This window comes from Dasypus novemcinctus, chromosome 1 (assembly GCF_030445035.2).
Source record: "Dasypus novemcinctus isolate mDasNov1 chromosome 1, mDasNov1.1.hap2, whole genome shotgun sequence".
NCBI lineage: Eukaryota > Metazoa > Chordata > Mammalia > Cingulata > Dasypodidae > Dasypus > Dasypus novemcinctus.
The window spans coordinates 99,195,789-99,222,281 of NC_080673.1; the positions used below are offsets into that span (position 1 = coordinate 99,195,789).

The 26,493-nt window shown below is 38.5% G+C and overlaps 1 protein-coding gene across 2 annotated transcripts in view; it reads right to left on the reverse strand.

Moving 5' to 3' along the window:
• The window catches only part of BANK1 (B cell scaffold protein with ankyrin repeats 1), a 371,762-nt gene that overhangs the window by 254,563 nt on the left and 90,706 nt on the right, over nt 1-26,493 (reverse strand). For both annotated transcript variants that reach the window (XM_058294914.2, XM_058294915.2), the window contains exon 4: nt 15,356-15,494. In XM_058294914.2, the coding sequence (XP_058150897.1) occupies nt 15,356-15,494 (139 nt within the window). The remainder of the gene's footprint in view (nt 1-15,355; nt 15,495-26,493) is intronic.

The window sequence follows — 26,493 nt, forward strand, 5'->3', positions numbered from 1 at the left end:
TGGTTTACACTTTGCACTGCACAATTTTATAGGTTTTTGACAAAATGTATAATGGTCTGTATCCATCATTGCAATGTCGTGCAGAATAATTCCAATCTCCCAAAAATGCGCCATGTTACACCTATTCTTCCCTCACCTCCCCCTCAGAACCTCTGATAACTACTGCCTTTATGTCAATGTTATCGGTTCTTCCATTACTAGAATAACAGGTCTACTTTAGTCCATACTTGCATTCCCATTTATGTTTGTTTATTCCTCAGTCTTGAGGATTTTGGGATGGTGATGCCCACTTTGTTTCTGATTGAGAGGGGGCTTAGAACCCATGGGGGTAGATGGATGGAACTGTCTTGCTTGCAGTTATAGATACTCTATGTTTTGGGAGGTGGGCATTGTCCATCATCATCCATTTGTTAGCTGTCCTTGGTCCTTGGTGAGGTCAATGAAGTGGAGGGTAGCCGTTGGCTGCAATTCTGATGAAATTCAGGGCTCATCTGATGTATAAACAGGTGGATGATTTAAGTTTCTGGGACACATATTTAATGGGTATAGTGCTAATTATAGGTTCAAATAAAAGGGGCATAAAAACCCTCTTTTGGAAAATTATAGATGAGTTCAACTCTGATACACTGTGGGAAATAGGTTATTATATATTCTAAGGTAAGGTCCACTGATAGGGTGCCAAATTCCTGGGGTTGTCTGCCCTGCCTGTAGTGTTCAGATGACTGTAAAGCCCTCAGGGCTACTCCTGCTTGAAGCACTGTTTACTGTGGCAGTCAGTGAGATCTTCCTAAAACATGCATAAGGGTGACATCTAGAATGATATCCCAGCTCATTTTGAAATCTCTTAGCCATAAAAACTTATTTGTTTTTAATATTTCCCCCTTTTGGTCAAGGTCTTTTGCCAAATGCATTGCTAATTATCACTTGGTAATAATCCCTTGATGTCAGGAGGCTCATCCTTGGGAGTCATGCCCCATGCTCTGGGGAATGCAGTGAGCTTATATGCTGAGTTTGGCTCAGAGAGAGGCCACATTATAGCAACAAGGAGGCTTTCAGGAGGTAATTCTTGGGCAAGAACAAGGTTCATAAGTACAAGCATCAATATCAAGGACCTGGTGTACTGGTCTTTCCTCCCTTGTTAGACACTGACCATGTACTTTAGAAATTCTTGCCACTCTATTAGAGAATGTAGCAGGACTCCCCAGGATAGGCATTCATTATTCTTTTGGTTATTGTGTGGCTCTCCATCCACCGAGATAACACTTCATGACCACTTGAGCACATTCATATTCCATAGAGGCATGCTGCAGGTGCACCTCCCCACACATCCCCTGACCACTGATACTCTGCATCAGCGATCCTCCCGTCACAGGTGCGATTCTTCTACAATCCAATCCCCCGAAATAAATAAAAAATAAAAATAAAATAAATAAGCAATAAAAAGTATATAAAATATTTTAAAATTTTTTTGCATTCTTTCTTTCATTCCCATAATATCTATTATCTTTAATGTACAGTGACAATTTCTTCAGTCTGTTTCCCCAGTGTCTTTTATTTTTCACTTTTGTTCAAAGAAGGTTTAGGTAACAGAAAAGTCACAGAAATATAGGAAACTTCCATATATCCCATCCTCTTCCCTTCTCACATTTACCCCGATTTATTTAAAGGTTGTTAAGATTTAAGTATTAATTTTACCTTATCTCAGGAAAACATGTTCTTAAATTTAATCCATCTCTGTGGGTGTGAAACCATTGTAAGTAGGACCTTTCAGTGAAGCTACTTCAAATAAAGTGTGACCCATCTCATTCAGAATGAGACTTAATCCTATTACTGGAGTCCTTTATAAATGGAATGGAGAGAGAGAGAGAGAGAGAGAGAGAGAGAGAGAGAGAGAGAGAGAACACCACTGAAACCAGAAGCTGAAATCAACCAAACCCAGAAGAGAGGGGAGAGATCAGCAGATACCACTATATAACTTGCCATATGACAAAGGAGCCAAAGATCACTGCTGGCAGCAGGTCTTCAGGAGGAAAGCATCGCCTTCATATGCTTTGATTTAGACATTTTCCCAGCCTCAAAACCATGAGCGAATAAATTCCCATTGTTTGACCTGACCCAATTCAAGATATTTGCATTGAGCAGCCTAGGAAACTAAAATGGTGGTTTAAGATCCTCTTATAATATTGCTCAGGGAAATTTAAAGAAAACAATACCAATTTGAACTTGACTTGATCAAGGAGATAATATTTCTTACTCCATTATTGCTTGATTAGACCCTAATCTGTATCATGAAGTAAATAGTAGAAAACAGAAGTTCTCTGTTCCCAAAGAAGTACCCATCCAATAGAGAATGTAAGACCCATCACAAGAAAACACTGAAAGTTGCAAGCACATCTCACTAGCTATAGTAATGAGCATATTGTTAAGGGCATTCTGGAGTTACTGGAATCAAATGAAATTTGTTTCAGTAGATTTCATAAAGACACTTTTGAAAGAAAATATTGATTTCATTTTTCAGAAAAGAGGCTCAGAGTTTTACCACAGGGCATTTGGTTTATAAAAGAAAGTTAGGCAATATATCATGGGTTTGGAATTAATCAGAGATTTGGAAGTCTGCAGTATGGTCTTTGCTATTTACATTTTCATATCCACTGAATGGCAGTTATTAAATTAAGACCTAAATACTGTTTCCCCTATATACCAGGGAGTATATAGATTAATTGGGATGTCGTCCTTAGTAATATATTACAGACTTGGCCTATTCATGAAGAGTACCCTGGACTACTTTAACTGTGATTCATTATGATGAATACATTATAAACTGCGGCGGCTTGCTCGGTCAGCAGAGGTGGGGTCTGGCTGTGGACGAGGGGTCGGTCCCGCTTGGGACGAGGGGTCAGTCCCGCTTGGGACGAGGGGTCGGTCCGGCAGCAGACGAGGGATCGGTCTCACAGGGGTTGCGCGGTTGGGCTGATGGGGTCGCCCGGCAAAGCCGGCGATGAAGGGGTCGCCCGGAGAAGCCGGCGACGAAGGGGTCGCCCGGAGAAGCAGGCGACGAACTGGGGACAAGGGAGGCCAGGCCCTTGTCGGGGCTCTCAGGACTGGAGGGCGCACGGCAGAAGAACTACCGCGGAGACAAGGTAAACACGCAAGTCCACTTTATTGAGGGAGAGGTAACAGTTTTATAGGGGCTGGGGAAGGCTGATTGGTCGACGCCACGCCCTGTTCTGATTGGTTGCCGGCGAAAGGTCAGTGGGCGGTACTGGACGGGGGAGGGGTGGTGGTTAGGGATTGGCTGTTGCTGTTGCTGGGGGAAGTGGCAGGGTTTAGTGATTGGTGGCTGCTGTTGCTGGGGTGGAGGGCAGACTTGAGTTTCCCGCCCACGCCTGGCTGTTGTTGCTGCTGTGGGGGGGGGGGAAGGGCAGACTGGAATTTTCCGCCCTGCGCCTGCGCAGGGAGAAAGAAGAAGAAGGGTGCCGCCCCACAGGCATCGTGTGGCGCCATCCGGGAGGAGGGGCGGAAGCATGGCTGCCGAGAAGGGGAGACCCGAGGGCACTCTGCGCCCATGCCGAGCTCCCTTCAGGGGTGGCGGTGAGTCCGACCAGCCACCCTATTATGGGGGCAGCGGCTTGGCCTGCCGCGGCTGCTCCCCCGCCAGGCCAGCAAACCACACTTCAGCCCGAGGGGTGACCGCAATAAACCTTTTCAATAAAAATAAAAACCAGCTCTTTTAAGGACTCAAATCGAAGGGAGGGAAGGTAAATTGTACTATTTACTGACTAAAGTAGAGCACTAACAGCTAACCCTGTAAGTATGCATAAAGCTAGGTCAGATCACCAAAACATGCAATGGTATCATTAAGACTGAGCTGTGAAGACAAAAACTGAGTATAAAGGTAGGGACAAATGGAACTTCTAGTCCCCATCAGACACAAATAACCAATAAAGTACACTCACAAAGGAACAATAATGAAAAAGGAATTCTGTTCAGATCTGAAACCTCAAGTTCCAGGCTATTCAAAAGTCTTTGTTGGCATTTCCTGTCTCCATGATTTAAGTGGTCTGTCCTTCTAGATGAGAGTACATGCTGAAGTAATTTATGGAGACTATACTCTTGAGATATTTCTGTATGGTCAGCAATATATTCACTAATCCCATAAAATATTATATTTCACAGATCCATTAATTTAAGAGCTCTTTTGTTTTGTCTGAAAAGCTGTGTTCCTTTATGAACCAATTTTAGCCTTTTCCCATATGGCAAACATTAATGAACCCACCTAGTGTTTCCAAGGGAACTGAAACCAACACGACTGTTTTGATTAGAATATTATTAAATAAATATAGGTGGCTTCAAGAAATTGGTCATGTCTCAAAATTAATATCAATTTAGTATATGTTAAAATTATTTCCCTGAATTATGACTTTTAGAAGTTATTATCAATTGCTATTTTTTTTTCCTATGGAGGTTCAGCTTAATCTTTGATGCATCTTAAAATATTTTTCATGGACTTTTAAAGTAATATAAAGTTATTTTATATTATCCAGAGCACAGTTTCTTAATTAATGCAGAGAATCTATGTCTTTGTGGATTTATTATGCATTCCTTTCAACTTTTAATTGGTTGCCCCCCTGCTGTATTAATTTATTTCCAGCTGAACTGCAAGTGCCCAAGGAATACCCTTTTCATTCTGTGTTAAAATTAGTTATTAGTTAATACTTCTAGTTTAAAACCTTCACATGTGTTTTTATGGGTTTTGCTATAAGCTTGTACCATAGTAACTTCAAATTCTTTTAGTACAAAGCAGTCCCTTTCAGAAACAAACTTATGCACGCTATTAGGTAGGTGTGGCTCTAGAAAATGAAGTAATTATATCAAGTTATTGAACTGAAAGGAAAGGAGAGGTGATAAAACTAGAGGATATTTTCTCAAATTAAAGAATCAGGTTAAGATGTGGAGGTTTCTCTGAAGGGAAAAATGCTACCTAAAAAATAGCGTCTTAGGTTATTTTCACTGGTCAGCATAATTGTACTTTAATATAATTTTTGTTTTTCTTTGCATTGTCACCAAGTTTGAAAGGACCATAATTAAAAATGAACATTGACATGGCAAAATGTTTGGTTGGGTGGGGAGAAAACTGAGAGTTCTGAGAACTGTAAGATCTCAGAATGTTTGTTATGCCTCAGTGCGGTTCCCAGATCCAGACCCATCCTCTCAGATCAGATAATGAAGTGAGGTCAGGTGTAGAGCAGAAAATATCTTCCAGAGAGCTGGAGGTGAGAGTCCAGATATGTTATTTGTGTTAGGGATGTTGAGCGAGGTAGTAATATGTGGTGTCTGAGCAGGCAAGTGGAAGATGGTAATAAGGAACACGAGAGAAAAATTATGCAGAGATATAGGGAGGCAACTGGTTGACTTATGAGGAAAACTCAGATAGCACAGAGGGACACCTCTCCTGATGGCTAAAGAGTAAAAATCTGATCCCTTGAGATACTGGAGAAAGTATGTAGTAGTCTCAGTCTTATTAAAACTTGAGAAATAGGCGGAATTTTAAGATAGGACTAGAATTACTATCAAATACAACTTGGATCCTGGAATAGCTGGGCCTGTATTTGTCACAGAAATGAGGCAAGAACCTAATTATAGAATTGAGCACATATATAGAATAGGACTTGAATTAAAGTTGTGAATTGATGCCAAATTATTTCAATTAGTGAATAAATATCCCCAGCATAAGAAAAAAATAGGTCCCAAGGCTTGGGGATGACTAAGTCTAAATATTGTAATAGAGGGCCAGATGGACATACTATTACAAATAAGAAATTAATGAGGAGTACCTTATTATACACTGTTATTTATAATTCTTTGTGTATGTAAATTCTTTATGTATGCTGTAAATTGTATGCTACCCTTTTAATAATTCTCAATTTTGGGGGTTTAACCATTTTAAAATATTGTTAATAAAGCCATTCTTTTCTTTCCCATTATTTGAGTCAGAATGGTGGCTACTGGCCTCTTTCTGACTTGGACTGGTTCTCACCCCAGCTGTTCCCAGGGTGATCTCTTAGCCAGCCAAGTCTCCCAATCAGCAGCTGAAATTCACAGCCATCTGTCTCCTCCTCCCCTGTTTCTGGGAAATGGAGCTTCCAATTCCCAGCACAGAAAAGGTCCTGGAGTGGCTTGTGCCGCCAGAGTAGGACAATCACTGCTCTCTGCAGCTTGGCTGGTAAATTCCCAGAGAGGTTGGCACAGGTCCCCGCAGCTTCCTTCCTGCTGGAGGTGGCACTGGGGCCTAGGCTATACCTGCAATATGATATGGATGGGAAGAAGCCAATCCCCATCAGCACTGGGATTCTCAGTCCACCCCACTTCCCCTCATGCCAGGCGCGGAGCTAAGATGGCATCTCCCAGCCTCTTTCTGACCTGGACGGGCTCAAACCTTAGCTGTTCTCAGATCATACTGTAGCCCACTGAATTTCCTCATCATAGCTGAAACTGGTGCCCAGCCATCTCTTCCTCCCCTGTTTTGGGGAAGTGGAACTTTCTATTCCAGCCGGGGAACAGCTCCTGCTGACAGGCAGTCTCCTCCCTCCACTCCCCCAAGGACGTTGTAGGATGCTCTTCTGGCCTCCTGGAGCCCCCAAACTGGTGCTTTAGCTAGCTCCAGAGAGCTCTGGGTGTTTGCTAACTGTCCTGTAGCAGGAGCTGACTCTAGGAGCTCCTTATTCTACCGCCATCTTGCTGGTTCCCTCCCCTTGAGATCTTTTGATTGGACTCTGTCCGTGAAGCATGACTCAGGTTGAGCCTCTGCCCTCTTGCTGGGTCTGATATAAATGGACATACCTGCTCACCCATTTTTATGCCCAAGAGACTAAGAACTGCTTGAAGAGAGAAACTAGCTTGATTCTTTCTACTAGGTAGCTCTAGAAAAGCTTTGGTAAAATTACTTGCATGCAACAGATGCTTAATAAATATGAGTTTAATGTATAATTAAATTGTTATACTTAAATTAAATCAGTTACTTTACTGTAGAAAGTATTATTTTGATGAAGTGGAAAGTTAAATTAAAAAATATTTTCTACATTATTTGCCTTGGTTGAAAGGATATGGGAAACCTGGTTGTTAAGCCACACAGACAAATTATAAACAAGACTGAACTCCTACAGGAAAACAGTGACATAATTTCACTAAAACACTGATAAGATAGAGGAATTAGTATATATTTTTGAGCAAACCTTAAACATAGAAAGTAATGGCAAAGATTACTCTCTCTGAGATGAAAACTGCCTTTTCCATTATCACACCTAAGAGTAAATGTTTTTATGTTTATTTTTCCATTTTCCTTTCTATTTACTACCAGTGGTCAGTCCCACGACTTCAAAGAACACACTTAATCACTCAAACTATATGTAACAGACCATATGCATATGCACACACTTAGTTGTAATAGTCGAGAGGAGGTATCTGAAGAAAGAAAAGAAGTATAATTGGTCTTACAGGTACTCTTTTCTCACAGAGGATGCTGCTTGCCTACCACAATGTCTATTCTCTTCTTCCTTTTAGAAACATAATCCTGAATTTTTGCTGGCCACATTGTTAACCCAGGTAAGACTAAATTTCCTGGACTTCCATTCAGCAATGGCAATCGATGTCTATTCTTGTCCAATTCCACATTGTCTTGACCACTGTATAGTAAACCTTGATTTGGGGTGGTGTTACTCTTAGGACTGTTTCTTCTGAGTGTTGGCTATGCTGAATCTTTCCAAACTGGGAATCAGTTCATCAATATCTACAAAACTCCTTGTTAAAACTCATGTTTTGTTTGTTTTCTGTTTTATTTTGTTGCTTGAGAATCTATAGGTCAATTTGGGAAGAACTGACATTTTAACAATGTGGAGCCTTCCAATTCATGAACATAGAATATTTCTCCATTTATTTATTTATTAAAGATTTTATTTATTAAAGATTTATTTCTTTATCTCCCCTCCCCCCCCACCCCGATTGTCTGTTCTCTGTGTCTATTGTGTCTATTTGCTGCCTCTTCTTTGTCCACTTCTGTTGTCATAAACAGCATGAGAATCTGTGTTTCTTTTCGTTGCTTCATCTTTGTTGTGTCAGCTCTCCGTGTGTGTGGCACCATTCCTGGGCAGGCTGCACTTTCTTTTGCGCTGGGCAGCTCTCCTTAAGGGGTGCACACCTTGCGCGTGGGGCTCCCCTACGCGGAGTCCCCCGTGTGGCACGGCACTCTTTGCATGCATCAGCACTGCGTGTGGGCCAGCTCCACACGGGTCAAGGAGACCCGGGGTTTGAACCACGGACCTCCCATGTGGTAGACGGATGCCCTAACCACTAGGCCAGGTCTGCCGCCTCCATTTATTTAGATCTTCTTTGATTTCTTTTATCAGAGTTTGTAGTTTTGCTCATATAAAACTTACATTTTGCTAGATTTACTTCTAGGTACGTCATAGTTTTTGGTGCTAAGGTAAATGACATTGAAGTTTAATTTTCAGATTCCAGTTGGTATACAGAAAAACAATTGACCTTTGTACATTAACCTGGTATCCTTGCTATAATTGCTTATTAGTTTCAGTTTTTGTTTCTTTTTGTATATTCTTTAGGATTTTCTGCATATACAACCATAACATCTGCAAACAAAGAGAGTTTTAATTCTTCCTTCCCAATATGTATACATTTTATTTCTTTGTCTTTTCTTATTGACTAAGACTTCCAGTAGGTGCTGAGTAGGGGTGGTGAGAGGGAATGTCCTTGTCTTGTACCCTGAGACTTCTCTGACTTGTTTCTTAGGCTTATTTATTTTGTTTCATTTTTCTGTCAATTCTTTGGGAATTCTAGATGGACAAAGCATGTTATCTGCAAAGAATAGCACTGAATTTCATATCAAGCTATGTACCTTTATTTCTATTCCTTGTCTTATTGTACTAGCCAACACCAGTAGATGTTGAATAGAACTGGTGAGAGAGGATATCCATGTCTTATTCCTAATTCTAAGGAAAAGCTTTCAGTTTCTCACCATTCCGTGTGGTGTCAGCTGTAGTTTTTTTGTTTGTTTGTTTGTTTGTTTGTAGATATTCTTTATCAAGTTGAGGAAGTTCCCCTCTATTCTCAGTTTACGGAGAGTTTTTATCATGAATAGCTGTTGGAGTTTGTTAAATGCTTTTTTTGTATCAAAAGATATAATCACATGATTTTTCTTCTTTAGCCTGCTGATGTCGTAGATTACATTACTCTCTTTTAACTGTTGAACAAGATTTTCATACCTGTGTTAAATCTCACTTGGTTGTGGTGCATAACTATTTTCACATAATGTTCAATTCAATTTGCTAATATTTAGTTGACAATTTTTGCATCTTTGTTCATTATAGATATTGGTCTGTAGTTTTCTTTTCTTACAACATCTTTAATTGATTTTGGTATTAGGGAAATATTGGCCTCAAATGAATTCACATGTGTTCTCCCTGCTTCTATTTTGTGGAAGAAATTGTGGGAAATTGGTGTAATTTCTTTTTAAAATGTTTAGTAGAAATCTCCAGTGAAACTATGTGGGCCTGGCACTTTCTTCTTTGGAAGGTTATTAATTGTTGATTCAATTTGTTTAGTAAATATAGACCTATTCAGATAGTCCATTTCTCCTATATGAGCTTTTATAATTTGTAACTTTTAAAGAAGTGGTCTACTTTGTCTAAGTGAACAAATTTGTAGACCTCCAGTTGTTCGTACTATTGTTTTATTATCCTTTTAATGTCCATGGGATCATTAGTAATGTCCCTTACTTCATTTCAGATATTGATAATGTATGTATTCTCTCTTTTTTTCTGGATTAGTTTGGCAAGAGTATATCAATTTTATTGATCTATTCAAAGAAACAGCTTTTAGTTTCCTTGATTTTATCTATTATTTTACCATTTTCATTTTCCTTACGTTCTGTTGTAATTTATATTATTTCTTTTCTTCCACTTGATATAAGTTTAAATTGCTTTTCTTTGTTTAGTTTCCTAAAGCAGAAGTTCAGGTTAATAAATTTAGATATTTCTTCTTTTCCATTATATGTGCTTTACGCTAAAATTTGCTCATAAGCACTGCTTTTGCTGCATTCCACAAAGTATGATAATTCATATTTTCATTTTCTTTAGTTCAAACCAACTCTAATTTCTCTTGATAATTTTTTAAAAACTCTTTGTGTTATTTAGAAGTGTATTGTTTAATTTCCAAATAATTGGGGATTTCTGGCTATCTGTATATTATTGATTTTCCATTTAATTCCATTGTGATCTGAGAAATTATTTTGTGTGATTTATACCCTTTTTCATGGTTAAAATGTATTTTATGGCCCAGAATGTGGTCTATCTTGGTGATTGTTCCATATAAGCATGAGAAGAATGCATACTGTGTTGTTGCTGGATAGAGTTCCTATAAATGCCAATTAAATCAAGTTTAATTAATACATAGCACTGTTCAAATCAATTATATTCTTACTTGTTTTCTGCCTGTTTGATCTATAAGTTACTGAAAGAGGGGTTTTGAAACATCCATCTAGAGTAGTGGATTTATTTATTTCTCTTTGCAGTTCTATCAGTTTTTACCTCACTCTATTTTGACACTCTGTTGTTAGATGAATGCATATTTAAGAATATTTTTTTCTTGGAGAATTTCCCATTTATCATTATGTGATGCTCTCTCTTTTTCCCCAATAATTTTTCCTTGTCTGAAATTAATGTAGCTATCCTGCATTCTTTTTATTAGTGTTAACATGATTTAGCTTTCTCTTTCACTTTGCTTTTAACCTATCCAAGACTTTATATTTCTTGTGGACAACATATTGCTAGAACTTTTTAAAAAATTGATACTGACAATCTATGTATTTTAATTGGTATACTTAGGCTATTCAAATTTAAATGACTGTTGATATAGTTGCATTATTATCGACCATGTTTGTAACTGTATTTTATTCATTACATTTGTTCTTTGTTTCTGTCTTTGCCCCCCTTTTTTCTTGCTTTCCAGATTCCACTGTCTCTCTCTTAGCATATCAATTATATTTCCTTTTTAAAAATCTTTAACCTATTGCTTAATTTTTAAATAACCTAAGTCTACTTTGAAATAATACTATACCACTTCTTGTGCAGTACAGGTACCTTATAATAAAATATTCCCAATCTTTCCCTCTCATTCCTTATGACATTGCTGTCATTCATTTCACTAATCCATCTGTTGTAATCACCCCATATATATATTATTACTATTCCTCCAAAAAGTTATCTCTTAGATAAGTTAAGAATACAAAAATAAAAATAAAATATTTTATTTTACCTTCACTCATCCCTTTCCCAATTCTCTTCTCTTCTTTATGTATACCTAAATTTCTACATAATATTCCTTCTCCTCAAAGATTTTAACATTTCTTGTCTTATTGGCAACAAATTCCCTCCTTTGCTTTTGAAGGAGTGTTTCTCTAGATAATAGAATTCTAGTTTGGTGGATTTTTTCTTTTAATATTTTAAATATTTTACTTTTTGGGGAGTGGATATGGCTCAGTGGTCGAATGCCTGCTTCCCATGTATGAAGTTCTGGGTTCAATCCCTTGTACCTTCTAAAAAATAATTGCTTTCTCTTTGCTTGCATGGTTCACGACCAGAAGTTCACTGTAATTTCAATCTATGTTCTTCTGTCAGTAAGGGGTTTGTTTTTTCTGACTTAAAATAATGTTTTTCTCTTTTTTTGTTGTTTGTTTGTGTGTGTGTGTTTTGTTTGTTTGTTTTTTCAGTTTGAATATGACATGCCTAGGTGTAGGTATTTTTGGTATTTGTCTTGCTTGACATTCTCTGAACTTCCTAGATCTGTGATTTGGTGTCTGTCATTAAATTTGTAAAGTTTTTATTCATTATTATTTCAAATCTTTCTTGTGCTTCATTTTCTCTTTCTTCTTTTCCTGGGAATTCAATTATGCATATGTTACACATTTTGAAATTGCCCTACATTTCTTGGGTGTTCTGTTCCTTTTCTATTTTTTTTCCTTTTACTTTCTGCTTTCAGTTTGGGGAAGTTCCATGGACTTCTTTTGAAGGTGAGTGATTCTTTTCTCAATTGTGACTAATCAACTGATAAGTCTATCAAAGTAGTTCTTCATATCTGCTCCAGGTTTTTTATTTCTAGCATTTCCTTTGGTACTTTCACAGGATTTCTATCTCTCTGCTTGTATTATCCATCTTTTCTTCCATGTTGTCTACTTTTTCTATTAGAATCCTTAACTACTTATGATAAATTTTCTGATAATTTCAACATCTGTGTAAGATCTGAGATTGGTTTGATACTTGCTTCGTCTCTTCTGATTGTACTTTTCTCTGCCTTTTGACATGCTTTGTAAATTTTTGGTGGAAACCAGTCATGTTGAATCAAGTAATAAGAATTGAAATAAATAGGTCTGTGAAGAGAGAAATTATATTAATCTAGCTAGGAGTTGGGCTGTATATAATGTTTATTGTAGTTGGAAGTACCAGAGACTTCAGATTCCTCTGTTGTCCTTGTTTTGGTCTCTGGTCTTCACTTTGATCCTCCCTAAGTACTCCACTTCAGAAAGTCTGCATACTGCAGCTATTTCAATTGTAATACATTGTCATTATTCATGAACTCACTGGATATGGTGGTCAGGTGTTGGGAAGGAGAAGCATTCTGCAATTTTATGATTAAATCTCAGTCTTTTTATGGGTCTGTGCCTCTGGGCTGTGACATTCACAAGTGGAGTGGTATAGCTTTTTTTCTCCCATGCAAGATAGGAAGGCCAGAAGGGCCTCTGGTAAAGGAATGTCCTTCCTCATATGGCATAAGATTCAAAGATTTTTCTCCTTAGAGTAAGATTTTGTTATGGAAGTTGCTCTTGAAATATCATTCCCTCCTGCCCCCCACTACCAGAGCCACAAAAGGATCTTGCTTGGATCTTTACTGAGAGAAATTGGTGGAGCTGCTGGAGGTAAAACCTACAAAAGTGAGGGACATCTCCAAGACTGAAGCCCATCTCTCACAAGCTAGTCCACACTCAGCCTCCAGCAGTTTGTAAAAATTTACATTTAAGTGTTCCTATCAGTTAAGTGTTGCAGTGGCCTCTGTTCCGGGTAAGCAGATCTCAGTAATCACTCTCTGGATTCACCTATGCCTGTGGATTTTGGAATGGTTTCCATGCAACTAAGTTCTCTCACAGGTATAAGAAACATCAATGATTTTTCAGTTTGTTCACATTTTTCTTGCTGTAAAAACAGGAATGACAACAAAGCTCTCTACATGTTGCATTGCTTTTAAAATCTTTGTTTTAATTATGTACTTTTGTGTATGTACTCAATCATGATATAAAATGTAGCTCTTAAATATGGTTCAAAACAGTTCAAGAAACATTGCCATGAAGCAAGGAAAATAAGACACAGGGATTATATCTGCCGAGGCATTTCCCACGCATTTTCCCACATATTAACATGGAAATATCCTGTGTATTGCTACATAACAGCCAACATTTTGGAAGAAAATTCCTTATTAATTTACAGAAAACACAGGTTGAGAGAAAGACTTGGAAATGTTTAATTTGCATAACTTGCAAACAGTGTTTTTTAACTACAAATTGGATGTAACCACATGGACAATGTTATGCATTGTCTTTTAAATCCACTAGAAAAGGTTTCTCTTTGTCATAGTACAACTTCATTCTGATATATCAAAGAAAATGGAATATTAGTTTTCTGATAAACAGCTTGAACTTTAACATGCTTTACTCTTTACACTGTTTAATATGTGTGTGTGTGTTTATCACTCCAAGACTTAGCAAGGAATAATCAGAATAATAAAATCATAACTAATATTTATTGAATGCTTAGTGTTAGAAATCCTTGTAAGCACTTGCAAAAAATCATCTCATTTAATACTAAAAATAACCCAGTGAGGTAAACCCTACCATGATTTCCATTTTACAGAGAAGGAAAGCAAGGTAAAGAACTTTCTCACAGCTTACCAGTTCCACAATTGGTAAGTGAGGGAGTGATCTGAACCCAGATCACTGCTCTTTGCTGCTAGGTAAACTGAGCATATAGTCTTAAAATGCGAATCATCTGCAATTTGGGAAATACTACCTAAATACTTCTTCATTTCCATTATTGTTTATTGTGTAGTGATTTTAGTCTAACTAGACTTAAAGTCTGAAAGTAATTAGAATAATTGTTTCATTAAGTTATTTTAAATCATGCCATCAGAAAGTAGGGACCTTGGAAGAGAAAGAAAAGAGGCAGAGCAAGCTATCTCTCATCTCCCTCTTGAATGTCCTTGTCCATGACAAGAAGCAGGGTCTGAAATATTTATAAATCCTTAATGTAGAGTGTTTCCTTCCTATAATCCAACTCTGACATAAACTATGCAAGAAAATCCATAGAGGGGACACATGCTCTGCATAATAGTAGTAAGTGTTTGTAAAAGCTCTCTGTAAGCATACTACATAAAAGCTACATTCTTAAAGGGGGAACAAAAAACTCAGGATGCATGTGACACACTCTGTAATTTTAAGCATTGTTATTAAATGTTCAAATTCATAATAAGATTGGGTATCTTTAAAATACTTTATGTGGTACACATTTATAAAATTTCTAAAAGTAATTTTATTTTCTGATTGTAAAAGCACACCATAATTTAAAAAGCAAGTAGCCCCCATTTATATTAAAATATTCAGAAACTAATATTTTAGATTGTTATTTTCAGTCCGATTATTGTGGCAGATGTGGAATTTTAAATCTGATATAATTCATCATGCTACAAGCAAAGTTGGGCAACAAAATGATTAATTTCATAAATGAAATAAGGAAAAGAGGGAAAGGTTGTATATAGAAATGGTACCAAGGTGATAAAATAGTGAAAAAGAATTATGATTTCCAGAATAACCAAAAATATATTCAGAGGCATGGCAAAGAGAAGAAAAAGGGAGAAAAAAAAAAAGAAGAGAAAGTTCATTAGTACAACTCCAAATATCTACAAAATCTAATGTTATAATAAAACAAATAATTTTAGATCCATATTTAATAGCTGATATATATTAAAGTGCTTTTTGCTGACATATTTAAAAACACGTAATTAAGTTACTGGCTATCATTTCACCTCATGGTATACAACTTAGTTTCTCAAATAATTCACACATTCTTACTTTTGTAAATCCAAATGAATAATAAAAATCTTCTGTATGTGAAAACTAAATACAGGAAGCACCTGCAGAACAATATTAGTTTCTATAAGGAAGTGAAACCATGTACCATAAATTTATTGAAAAGAACTGAGGATGATGTTTTACATTAATTAAGGCATAAAAAATGCTTACCAAGAGCTTTCATACACCAGACTGTCTTATTCCAAAGTGCTGGCCGTGTTCTAATGCATTTATTATTTGATGTAAATTCAATCTCCACAGCATCACCAATGACTTCATCTCTCAAAATAATGAATATTTCACCAGGATTCTATAAGTTTAAAAATATAATATAATTAAGCATTAGAAAAAAGTTTAAATTAACCAAAAAACCCATTACATTATTAATAATAAGGATTACATACTCATTGACTAAATCTTCTACCATATCAGTTTTTCAACTGCATTAAAATATGAAATGTGCAAATATGATTCTTGCTATATTTGAAATTTATCAATTTAATAAATATGAATATCTAATTTCTTTGCAATACCATATTGTGCAACTGCACCCTATATCCATGCTATGACACTGTTTTATAACTTAAGAATATAATGGTAATCTCATTTTATAGTAAATCTCATGTTATTTCATTAGAAATAAATATAATACTTTCTGGGGAAAACACAGTTCATCAGCAGGCAGGATAATATTTTTCAGAGTCCTAAAGAAATTAAAGATAAACAGGACGTTTTCAGTAGAATCGAAATGACATTTCTCTCAGTAAAGTTGAAGGACTACACTTTCAGATGTTTCGGGGGTTTTCTGGTGAAAATACTGACTCCAGACTGTTGAAACAGAACTGAAAAGTCCAGACAGGGCATCCTAATAAGTAAACTGAGGTGGCGGGGAATTCCAATTGCCCACACAGGCAGCAGTACATGCTGGCATTTCCCTGGATTCAATTTTACCTCACCAGTTAAATTATACGCAGAGAAGTTATCTTAACTCGAGGAAACTACCACTATTCCACCCATTGCTCTTGCTCTAAACATATAACAGGTTAGAAACACTTTCCCTTTTCCAAGTCCTATACCTCCTGAATGCACTGCTTCATCTCATTCTTGAAGATGAGAGATGGGAGCCCATTTCACTTTGGCTTCTGCAAACTCCTCTCACAGGAGGTTCTCTTATCTGTCACCTTATTTCCGACCTTCAGGAGTGGGAAATGTGATTTCACATTTCACTTTGGCTCAGATAATCATTTTGAAGATTATCTGCTTCAAAGTTCTTCAGTCCTTTTCCCTGCCTATGTCACTCCTTATTTAACTCTGGTGTACCCCTTACAAACTTGGTGCGATGGTTTGAAGCTCTATATACCCCGGAAAAACATTTTCTTAAGTCTAATCCATTCCTATGGTTGTGAACCCATTTTAAGTAGGATCTTTTGAAAGGCTACTTCAGTTAAGGTACAACCCACATTCAGGATGGGACTTAATCCTATTGTTGAAGTCATTTATAAACAGGATGAATAACAGGGGGAAAGCCAGGGAAACAAGAAGCTAAAAGCAACAAAACTCAGAAGAGAAGGGAGAGCCAGCAGGCACTACTATGTGCCTTGTCAGGTGACAGAGGAGCCAAGGATCACTGGCAGCCAGTCTTTGAGAAAAAAACATTGTCTAGTTGATGCCTTTATTTGAACAGTTCTCAGTCTCCAAACTGTAAACAAATAATTTCCCATTGTTTAAGCAGACCCATTGCATGGTATCTGCTTTAAGCAGCCTAGGAAACTAAACCGGATTTTGGGAACAGGAGTGAGGTGCTGCTTTGTAAATACCAAAAATATGGAAACAGCTTTAGAATTGGGTAGTGGTTAGAGGCTGGAGAAACAGTGAGCTGTTTGATAGAAAAGGCTTAGACTGCTTTGAAGAGACAGTTGGTAGAACTATGCATGTGAAAGGTACTTCCAATGAGGTGTAGATGAAAATGATGAAAGTGTTGTTGAAAATTGGAAGAAAGATGATCCCTGATTTAAAGTGACAGAGAAAGTGGTGAAATTGAGTTCTGATGTCAGATGGAAGGTAGAATTTGAAAGTGATGACTTGCAGATTTAACTGAGGAGATTTCCAAGCTAAATATGGAAAGTGAGGTCTGGCTTCTCCTTGCAGCTATTAGTAAAATGTGAGAGGAAAGGTATAAACTGAGAACTAAACTCCTAGACACAAAGAAACCAGAAATTGATGACTTTGAAAATTCTAGGCTTCCAAACAAAAGGTAAGTCCCCAGAGAAGAGTACTCCATGTGAGGGCTTGGTATGCCATGTGGTATGGCAGTTCAGTATTGTTTATGAATTACAAAAATAGATACTGGATTTTGTTTGTACTGATCTGTTCCTCTGGTCATATTAGATTGTATTAGATTCAGAGATTTCACTTTTACTTTATTAAATTTAAATTAGGGCAACTTGGTTTGAGTCCCCGCCCCCCTACCGTTTGTGGGCTATATAAATGGATGCTCAATCAAAGACAGGGAAGTAAATACACGGAGAAGGAGAACACAGAGGGTTTCGTTTTGGACACCGGAGCCTGGGGTAGAAAGCTGAGCTGTTTACCTGATAGTTTGCAGCTGAAGTGACTAGAGCCCTGAACAGCTGAGAAAGCCTGGAAAGAAACAAGCTCCAGGAAGAGAGACAAGCCTTATCCTAGCCAGCAGCTAAGATTGGAAAAAGCTGGGATACAGAGCCTTAGGAGGAAGAGGAAGTCTGAACCCCTGCAGAGACTGGCAGCCATCTTGCTCCGAAACATGGCAACAGACTTTGGTGAGGGAAGTAAATTACTCTATAAGGCCTTGTGACTGTAAGCTTCTACCCCAAATAAATAACCTTTATAAAACTCAACAGGCTTCTGGTATTTTACATCAGCACCACTTTGGCTGACTAAAGTGACTTACACATGGATACAGCAGGCATTTCTGTGCAAGGCAGTATTGGAGGTGCTGTCATCCAGGAAGGATCTGTGGAAAGTCCTACTACTATCTGATGGTTTGGACCCTGTGTACTACATAAAATACTGGCAAGTTTTTTGTGAAATATGTATAGAGCCACTGTCAGCTTGGACTAAAAGGGACAGAAAATGGACAGATTGAAGGAAAAATCACTTCAAGTCAAGGACTGTGAAAGCTGAGGTCTGAACCAAAGACTTCTTCTCAGGCCAAGATAGAGGGCCCACCTATGTGTGTTGAAAGGTTGAGTCTGCCCTGGTGATTGGAGAGGGTGGCATTCCATCCCATTGTTCAGGAAGAGTGTTACAACTCCAGTTTTCTCAGATGCCTTGGGGATTGCTGAGACCCTGGCCATTACCCAGATGCTTGATGAGGGTGGGACCTGTACCATAGTTTTCAGGGAAGGTATGGCCCCTGTGGAAGGGTGGGACTGCCACTCTATGAGGCCTGGAGAACAAAACAAGGCTCCATAGATGGCTATCAGACCTTGAAATCTAATAGAGTATACCTGGCAGCATTTTGTTGTTGTTTGGGTCTCATGACCCCTGTTTTCCTTCTAATTTCTCCCTATGGGAATAGGAATGTTTATCCTGTGACTGCCCCTCCTTTGTTTATTGGAAGCAGATAACTTGTTCTCTAGGTTTCACGGGTCTATACCCATAGGAGAATTGTGCCCCAGGGCAGACCATACTGATAACTCTGATGAGACTTTGTACTGTGTATTGTTATTGAAATCAGACTTTAAGACTTTGGGCATATTGTGTTGGAATAATACAGTTTGTATATGGAAGGAACATGTCCTTTTGGGGTCCAGAAGGTGGAGTGTGGTGTTTGTAGTTATAGGTACTACAGAAAAAGATGTTCTTAAGTCTAACACATTCCTGTGGATATAAAAACAATTGTAAGTAGGATCTTTTGCTGAGGCTACGTCAGTGAAGGTGAGACCCAATTCATTCAGGATGGCATTTAGACCCTCACTGGAGTCCTTTATAAATGAATGAATACAGAGAGAAAGCCACAGAAGCAGGAAGCTGAAAGCAATGAAGCCCAGAAGAGAAGGGAGAAATCAGCAGATACCATGTGCCTTGCCATGTGGCAGAGGAGCCAAGGATCACCAGCAGCTGGTCTTCCCTTGTGATGCCTTGATTTGAACATTTTTCTTGGCCTCAAAACTGTAAGCTAACAAATTTCAATTGCTCAAGTTGAATCATTTTATGATATCAGCTTTAAGCAGCCTAAGAAACTAAAACTTAGTGAAGTTACTCTCTCAATGTTTTATTCACTCAGCCAACTAACTCATTCTCACTCATGAGTGTTCACTCAGGCTGCTTTTTATGTACCTGATTCCCTCCTTAATAGAGGGAATTTCCAGAGAAAAGTTCAAAATAAAAGACAGCATACTATCCACCCCAAATAAGGCATCTTCATTTGTTCACAGGGTAAGATTCAAGGGCATATGACATATAGAGTTGTGCAGAGCCCTGTCTGTGCTTAGAAGGTGTAGCAGTTTGATATGGTTATGAATTCCAAAAATAGATATTGGATTATGTTTGTGACCTGGTCTGCATCTGGGTGTGATTGAGTTATGATTGGGGCTTTGATTGGGCCATGTCATTAGGGCACTGAATCTCCACCCCTTGGTAGGTGGGGACTCACAGATAAAAGGCATGGCAAAGTAAAGAGATGAGGGTTCTTAATATTGGAGTTTTGATGTTGGAGTTTGATGCTGAAGTGTTAAGCTGGTGCCCTGGGAAGTAAGCACACACAGGAAAGAGAAGCAAGTCCCAGGAAGAAAGGAACCTTGAACCCAGAGAGAAGCAAGACCCTGGAAGGGAGAAACCCAGAAAACCTGAACCTTTGTAGACGTCAGCAGTCATCTTGCCCCAACATGTGAAAATAGACTTTGGTGAGAGAAGTAACTTATGCTTTATGGCCCGGTATCTGTAAGCTCCTACCCCAAATAAATACCTTCTATAAAAACCAACCGATTTCTGGTATTTTGCATCAGCACCCCTTTGGCTGACTAATACAGAAGGTATCAGTGTTTTGTTTAATACTTTGGTGTAGTCATCTTGAAATTCCTAGCAAATTTTGAACACGGGCCTTGCATTTTCATTTTTGCACTGGGTCCTGCAAATTATTTAGCTGGACTGGTTTGTACATAATGTATATAAGGCCATTTAGTTCCTTTTCTCCCTCCCTCTCCCCAGTTTTATCCTTTCCATCAAAGTCCAATTCAGATTTCACCAGCTTCACAAAATCTTCCCTACAGCTTCAGCTCACAAGGAGTTTCACCACACCCAAAGAAATCCTAGAGCATTTTACATCCATCCTACTCATTAGCCTTACTAAGTCATGCCCTCAATTCTTGTTAGGTTTTCATGTCTATGCCTTGGCTTCCCAGTTAGATTTTAAACATCCTGACAATGTTTTTATTTTCTCATATAATTACAGCACCTTGCAAGAGCTAAGCACATAAGAAGCATTCTATACTGCATATACTGCATTCTTTGTATACATTATGTATAATAAATTTTCAATGAAGATGAAATAAGTCTCTGAAAATATGACTATTATTTAACTGAGCATACCCAGCTCAGATGCTAATTTTCCTCGGATTTCAGGACTCACAGATTCATCTGCTCCTTGCATCACTATGCAGTAAGTAGCCTGCTCCAAAAGGGAGAACCTGCAGGTACCCAGCCATATCCTTAAATTTACAGGTAAATTTTACTCAGTGGAGAAAATATTAAGACACTCAAATGTCCATACCTTTAGTTCTATCAGTGACGAAGCTGTTTGCTCTCAACCCTTCTAGACCCTTCTGTTTATCTATTATTCAGCTGTGAGCATTCAGGAAACAAGAGGGATGTGAGCATTTTTACTTCTAAACTCTAACGTTTTGCTGTATCATTTAAAAGTCTTGAGACCTGAACACAAGGACTAGAATTTGGTCTACAATATAACATGCAGATATTGAGGTTCCTGGTTCTGTCAGAGTGGGTGCGTTTAGGATTTAATGATTTAGTAAGCCCAGGTGACAGTGGATTTTGATCAGAGGGGATCATATCAGCTTACCATGGTTTTTGCACACAAACCGGTGGGTCTTTTCATGTATTCATTACTACTTTAACTGGCACTGATTTATAAACACAGTAGCAAGGACCTTAGTAAGCCAGTACTCTGCAGGTTCCAACAGCTGCCCCATGACAGTGGAGCAAAGATTAGGCTATGACAATGGTTTTCAACTTTGGCTGCTAATTCTCATTTTCAGAATCACCTGGGAAGCTTTTAAATCTTCCAGTGCCCAAGGCATAATCACACCAATTAAATCAGTATCTCTGGGGATGAGTTATGGACATCATTATTTTTTCAAACTCCCCCAGTCAGCTCTATAAGCAGCTAACTTTGAGAACCACTTGGTTAAAGGTAGGAGACATCTTTCAGTTATTTAAAAGCCTCATATCAAATGAGGCAGCACCTCAAAAATACATTTTAGGCAGTGAGGCATACCATAATATTTTACTGTTTATACTGTGTTTTTTCAATTAAACCCCAGGATCAGACATTAAGTTAAAGTTGTTTACCAGAACTCTTGTGTGATTTAGTATCAAAAGTTTAAGTTGGCAGTGGTATGTCGGCTACTGAACTCTATTCAGGGGTTAGGAATGAATTGATAAGGAAGTAATCTCTGATATTCTTGTGACTTGCACATGGGTTTCTAAGAGTCACATTCTTCATATAGCTTCAAGGTATCTGTGCATTTGTGGACAATTTAACCTGTGATAAATACTATGGATTTGGAGATTCATATTATGCTTTCAGCCACAGAGGTGTGTCAATGAACACACCAAATGAAATAGAAGCTTCTATTAGGAAATATGCCATGTTAGGATTCAGATAATAAAACAATTCAATTAATATATACCCAGATTCTGAACACATTAAAAGACCTTTTCCTGTTGCACTATACTTAAGAATTAAATTTGCTGAATAAGGGTAGCCAGACTGGGTTTAAAAATTTTGTTTCAGTCTTATCATCAAAATAGGAGCAGTGGGGGAATAAAATAAAAATAAAGGAATATGGGTTGGTTATACAAAAGAAGTTAGCGATTTTCTTGGGAGAAAAGCTGGTATTGTAGTGGGCAGATTCTATCAAAAAGAAGGGAGGAAATGATATATTGAAGGCCAGGCTACACATATATAACAAGATCAAGGAAATAAGCTCACTCTTAACTGCTCTTCAGAATGGGGCTGCTTAAGAGAAAATAAAGAAGCAATACACAACTGGTGCGTGGAAATAACAGGAGAGACAATTTATCAGAAAGCAAACTAGTCCTTCTAAGACAGAGCCCATGGAGGGAAACATTTAGAGGCTCCCTCTTAAAGCAGATAAAGTCTATAAAAACAGTGACTGGGAATCACCCCTTAAAGATTAGGTGGCTCCAGTAAGTGAACACTGGGCAGATTTCAGAGAAGCTCTGAGGGGGAAGATTGAATTCTTGATACCACTATTAGGCAGGTTTCAAGGTAACTAATTTATTGTAAGAGGCATATATATTTGCAATACTCTGAGGCAGGATTTAACCTCAGCATTACTGACATTTTGGATGAGATCATCTTTGTGGTGGGGACTGTCCTGTGCATTGGAGGATGTTTAGCAGCATCTCTGGCTTCTACCCATTAGGTGCTGGTATCCTCCCACCTCCCCTGTTACTACAAGCAAAAATGTCTGTAGACACTGCCACATGTCCTCTGGGAGACAAATTCCCCCGTCCTTCTGAAAACCATGCTCTGAAGCAACTTGCCAGAGAAACTTACAGTACTGGGATTCTAGAGGAATACACAGGAAAGAGGACTATAGACTATGTCCAGCTATGGTTTAGATGTGTTTCCAAAGGCAGAAGGCCTCCCAGGTGAAATTTTCATCAGGAACACAAAATTGGATGACATTCATTTGAACCATGAATGTCCGCCACCGCAATGCTTGATGAGGGTGGAGAGCCTGGCGGTCACCCCAATGTGTGAAGAGGTTGAAGCCTTCACCCCGTGTTCAGGGACAGCACGGCCCCTGTACAAGCATTTGGAAGGGTGGGGGCTGCCGCTCCATGAGACCTGGAGGACAAAGCATGGTTCCATAGATGACTCTTAGACCTTGAAATCTAATGGAGTATGCCCTGCAGGGTTTTGGAATTGTTTGGGAGGGACCCATGACCCTTGTCTTCCTTCCATTTTCTCCTTATGGGAATGAGGATGCTTAGCCTATGTTTATTCCCGCTTGATATATTGGCAGCAGATAACTTGCTCTCTAGGTTTCACAGGTCCACAGTCAGAGGGGAATTTTTCCTCAGGATAGACCACACCTAAAACTGATTTTGATGAGACTTTGTACTTAGCATTGCTACTGAAATGATTTAAGCCTTTTGGGAAACTGTGATGAAATGAATGCATTTTGCATATGAAAAGAACATGTCTTCGTCGGATCCATAGGATGGTTTGTGGTGGTTTATAACTCTATGGACCCCAGAAAATCATGTTCTTAAAGCTAATCCATTCCTGTGCAAGTAAATCTATTTTAAGTAAGGCCTTTTGCTTTTGATGCAGTTACTTCAGTTAAGTCATGGCTCTTTACTGGAGTCCTTTATGAATTGCATCAATATGGAGAGAGAGAAAGAAAGCTAAGGAAGCAGGAAGCTAAAAGAATGAATCCTGAAAGAGAAATAAGAAACCAGCAGATGCCACCCTATTCCTTACCTTGTGGCAGTGGAGCCATACATTGCCTTGGGAAGAAAAACTATCTTGATAATGATTTAGACATTTTCATGGCCTCAAAACTATAAACTTGTAAGCTAATAAATTCCCATTGTTAAAAGCCAGTACATTTCATGGTATCTGATTTGAGCATCTTAGCAAATAAAACAGATCTTTTGGCAGACCTTGAACTCATGGACTTCATAGCCCTCATGATAAGTTATCCCACTAGAAAAAAGACATAGAAAAGTGCCCTGGCCAAAAAAAAAAAAAAAAAAAAGAGATGTGGCTCATAAACAAAGAAAAGATTTTTTTAAGAAATTACTAAAAATCATGCAGAATGCTAATCCTACAAAAGTTAAAAGAAGAGGCCAAACTAAAAGCCAGATTTAAACTGTTAGAATTCATCTAGGTGTTTCTCAAAGAGATAGGGGATAACTTTTAGAAACAGAACACTAGAGGTATAACCTAACTAATGCATCAAAATATAGGGAGGAGAAAAAATATTTCCTGCTTTTTTGAAAACAGCACAAGATTTTTAAGGTCCAGAAAATCTACAGTATTTGGAAACGTACAGTGCTAGGAAAGACTGATTGATCATTCTTGGCCCCAAATGTCACAGTCATCAGCAGTAAAGCTGGCTGTCTCAGATAAGCAATCTACCAAGGCTGATACTCTAGATGACCAGATGAGGGAATATGAAAGAACATTTCTCTAGAAGGCAGGCCCAGAGGACCACGCAAATCCACACAAAAGGCAGCAGCAGCAGTAGGGATTTAAACCAACTCCCTCTTTATTAGAGAGAAAAAAAGATTATTCCACTATAAGGAACTTGTAGTCACTTCAGCACTGGCATGCTAGAAACACAAAACTACAAGGGAAATGGAAATTATGAGGTTTTAAAGATGCTGGATTTGAAAGCAGCACATCTCACACATGGCCTAGTGACTGGAAATAATAATACAGTATACTTCTAGATTTCTTAAGATGACAGGGAAACTTTTGGGCAGAGGAGGCAATATTCTTAAGTGGTCTTTCCTCTCCCCTGTTACCACTGATTGGAAGATTTCTCAGAAATGAGTTTAGATTCAATGGTGGGGCTTTCAGACAATTGGCACAGACAACAGTATCCTGGCAAATCTGAACCATGACTTTCTCTCACTGCCTGATCTTCCCTTGGGTACAAATGGTCTTCTCTATGGTGTTTGGCAATAGCAACATGATTCAGATTGTATTAAGTTTTAGGGTCTGAGAACACAGGATTTTGTCTGGGATAACTATTGGAGTTTGTAGGGATTTGCTCATTTTGAATTTTTAAGGTGTAAAGCTGGTTCTAAAATAATTATGACCTTTCAAATCTTTGGATTTTTTTTTAATGTGGGATCCTAGGAGAGATTTGATAATGAAATAATTTAACTTCAGATGTTCTGAAAAGATTATATCCATGTCAATAAAAGTCAGCCCATGATTCTGCTATTGAAAGAACCCCTACCTTAAATCAACCACCTGGGCATGTTTAGTTCCAGAGTGTTTGTTTTTTTTTCCTTTTCTTTTATTTCATTTACTTGAGAGGCGTTCCCATTTCTCCTTTACTATAATTCTTTCTTATCTCTTCCATTGCTTCTGCCTCAATAGGAGCCACTGATTTTATTTTTCCTAATCTCCTTCCCTGAAGTTCTTGAGTCCATTAAATGGGTTATAATACTTCTTTGCCTGACCATGTTTGTCAGTTCCCTCAGCCCTCTATCATTCAGGCTCCTGGGATCTGCAAAGAGTGACAGAGCTGTTATTGTTCCTCTATAACTGACAGCAAAATACTTTAAAATTTCAGTTCTTTTGAGCAGGCATGGGGTGTGGAGGTGAGAGAGGTATGCATAGAATGTTTAGCTTCCTCCCAGATTGCTGGTACAAGCAGAATCAAGGAACTCCCCTAGGACATTGTACATCAAGAGTGTAAGGGCAGCTCTGTTGCCAAGATGCATAAATCCACTGACCTAGACCAGAAGGGACTTTTTGTGCAACTTTCATCAGGATACCTTCTACCTTTTATTCTCTTCACCCAAGGGCACCACAAATATTGAGATCCAGCATCTTTCTAGTGCCTAAAGTTTATATATCGGGAAGCGGACTTGGCCCAGTGGTTAGGGCGTCCGTCTACCACATGGGAGGTCCGCGGTTCAAACCCGGGGCCTCCTTGACCTGTGTGGAGCTGGCTCATGCGCAGTGCTGATGTGTGCAAGGAGTGCTGTACCACACAGAGGTGTCCCCCATGTAGGGGAGCCCCTTGCGCAGGGAGAGCACCCTGTGGGGAGAGCCGTCCAGGGTAAGGGAGGGTGCGGCCTGCCCAGGGGTGGCGTTGCACACACGGAGAGGGAGAGCTGACACAACAAGATGACGCAACAAAAAGAAACACAGATTCCCGTGCCGCTGACAACAACAAAGGCGGACAAATAAGACACAGCAAATAAACACAGAGAACAGACAACTGGGGGTGTGGGGGGGGGAAGGGAGAGAAATAAATAAGTAAATCTTTAAAAAAATAGATAAATAAAATAAAATTTATATATCATATATTCCA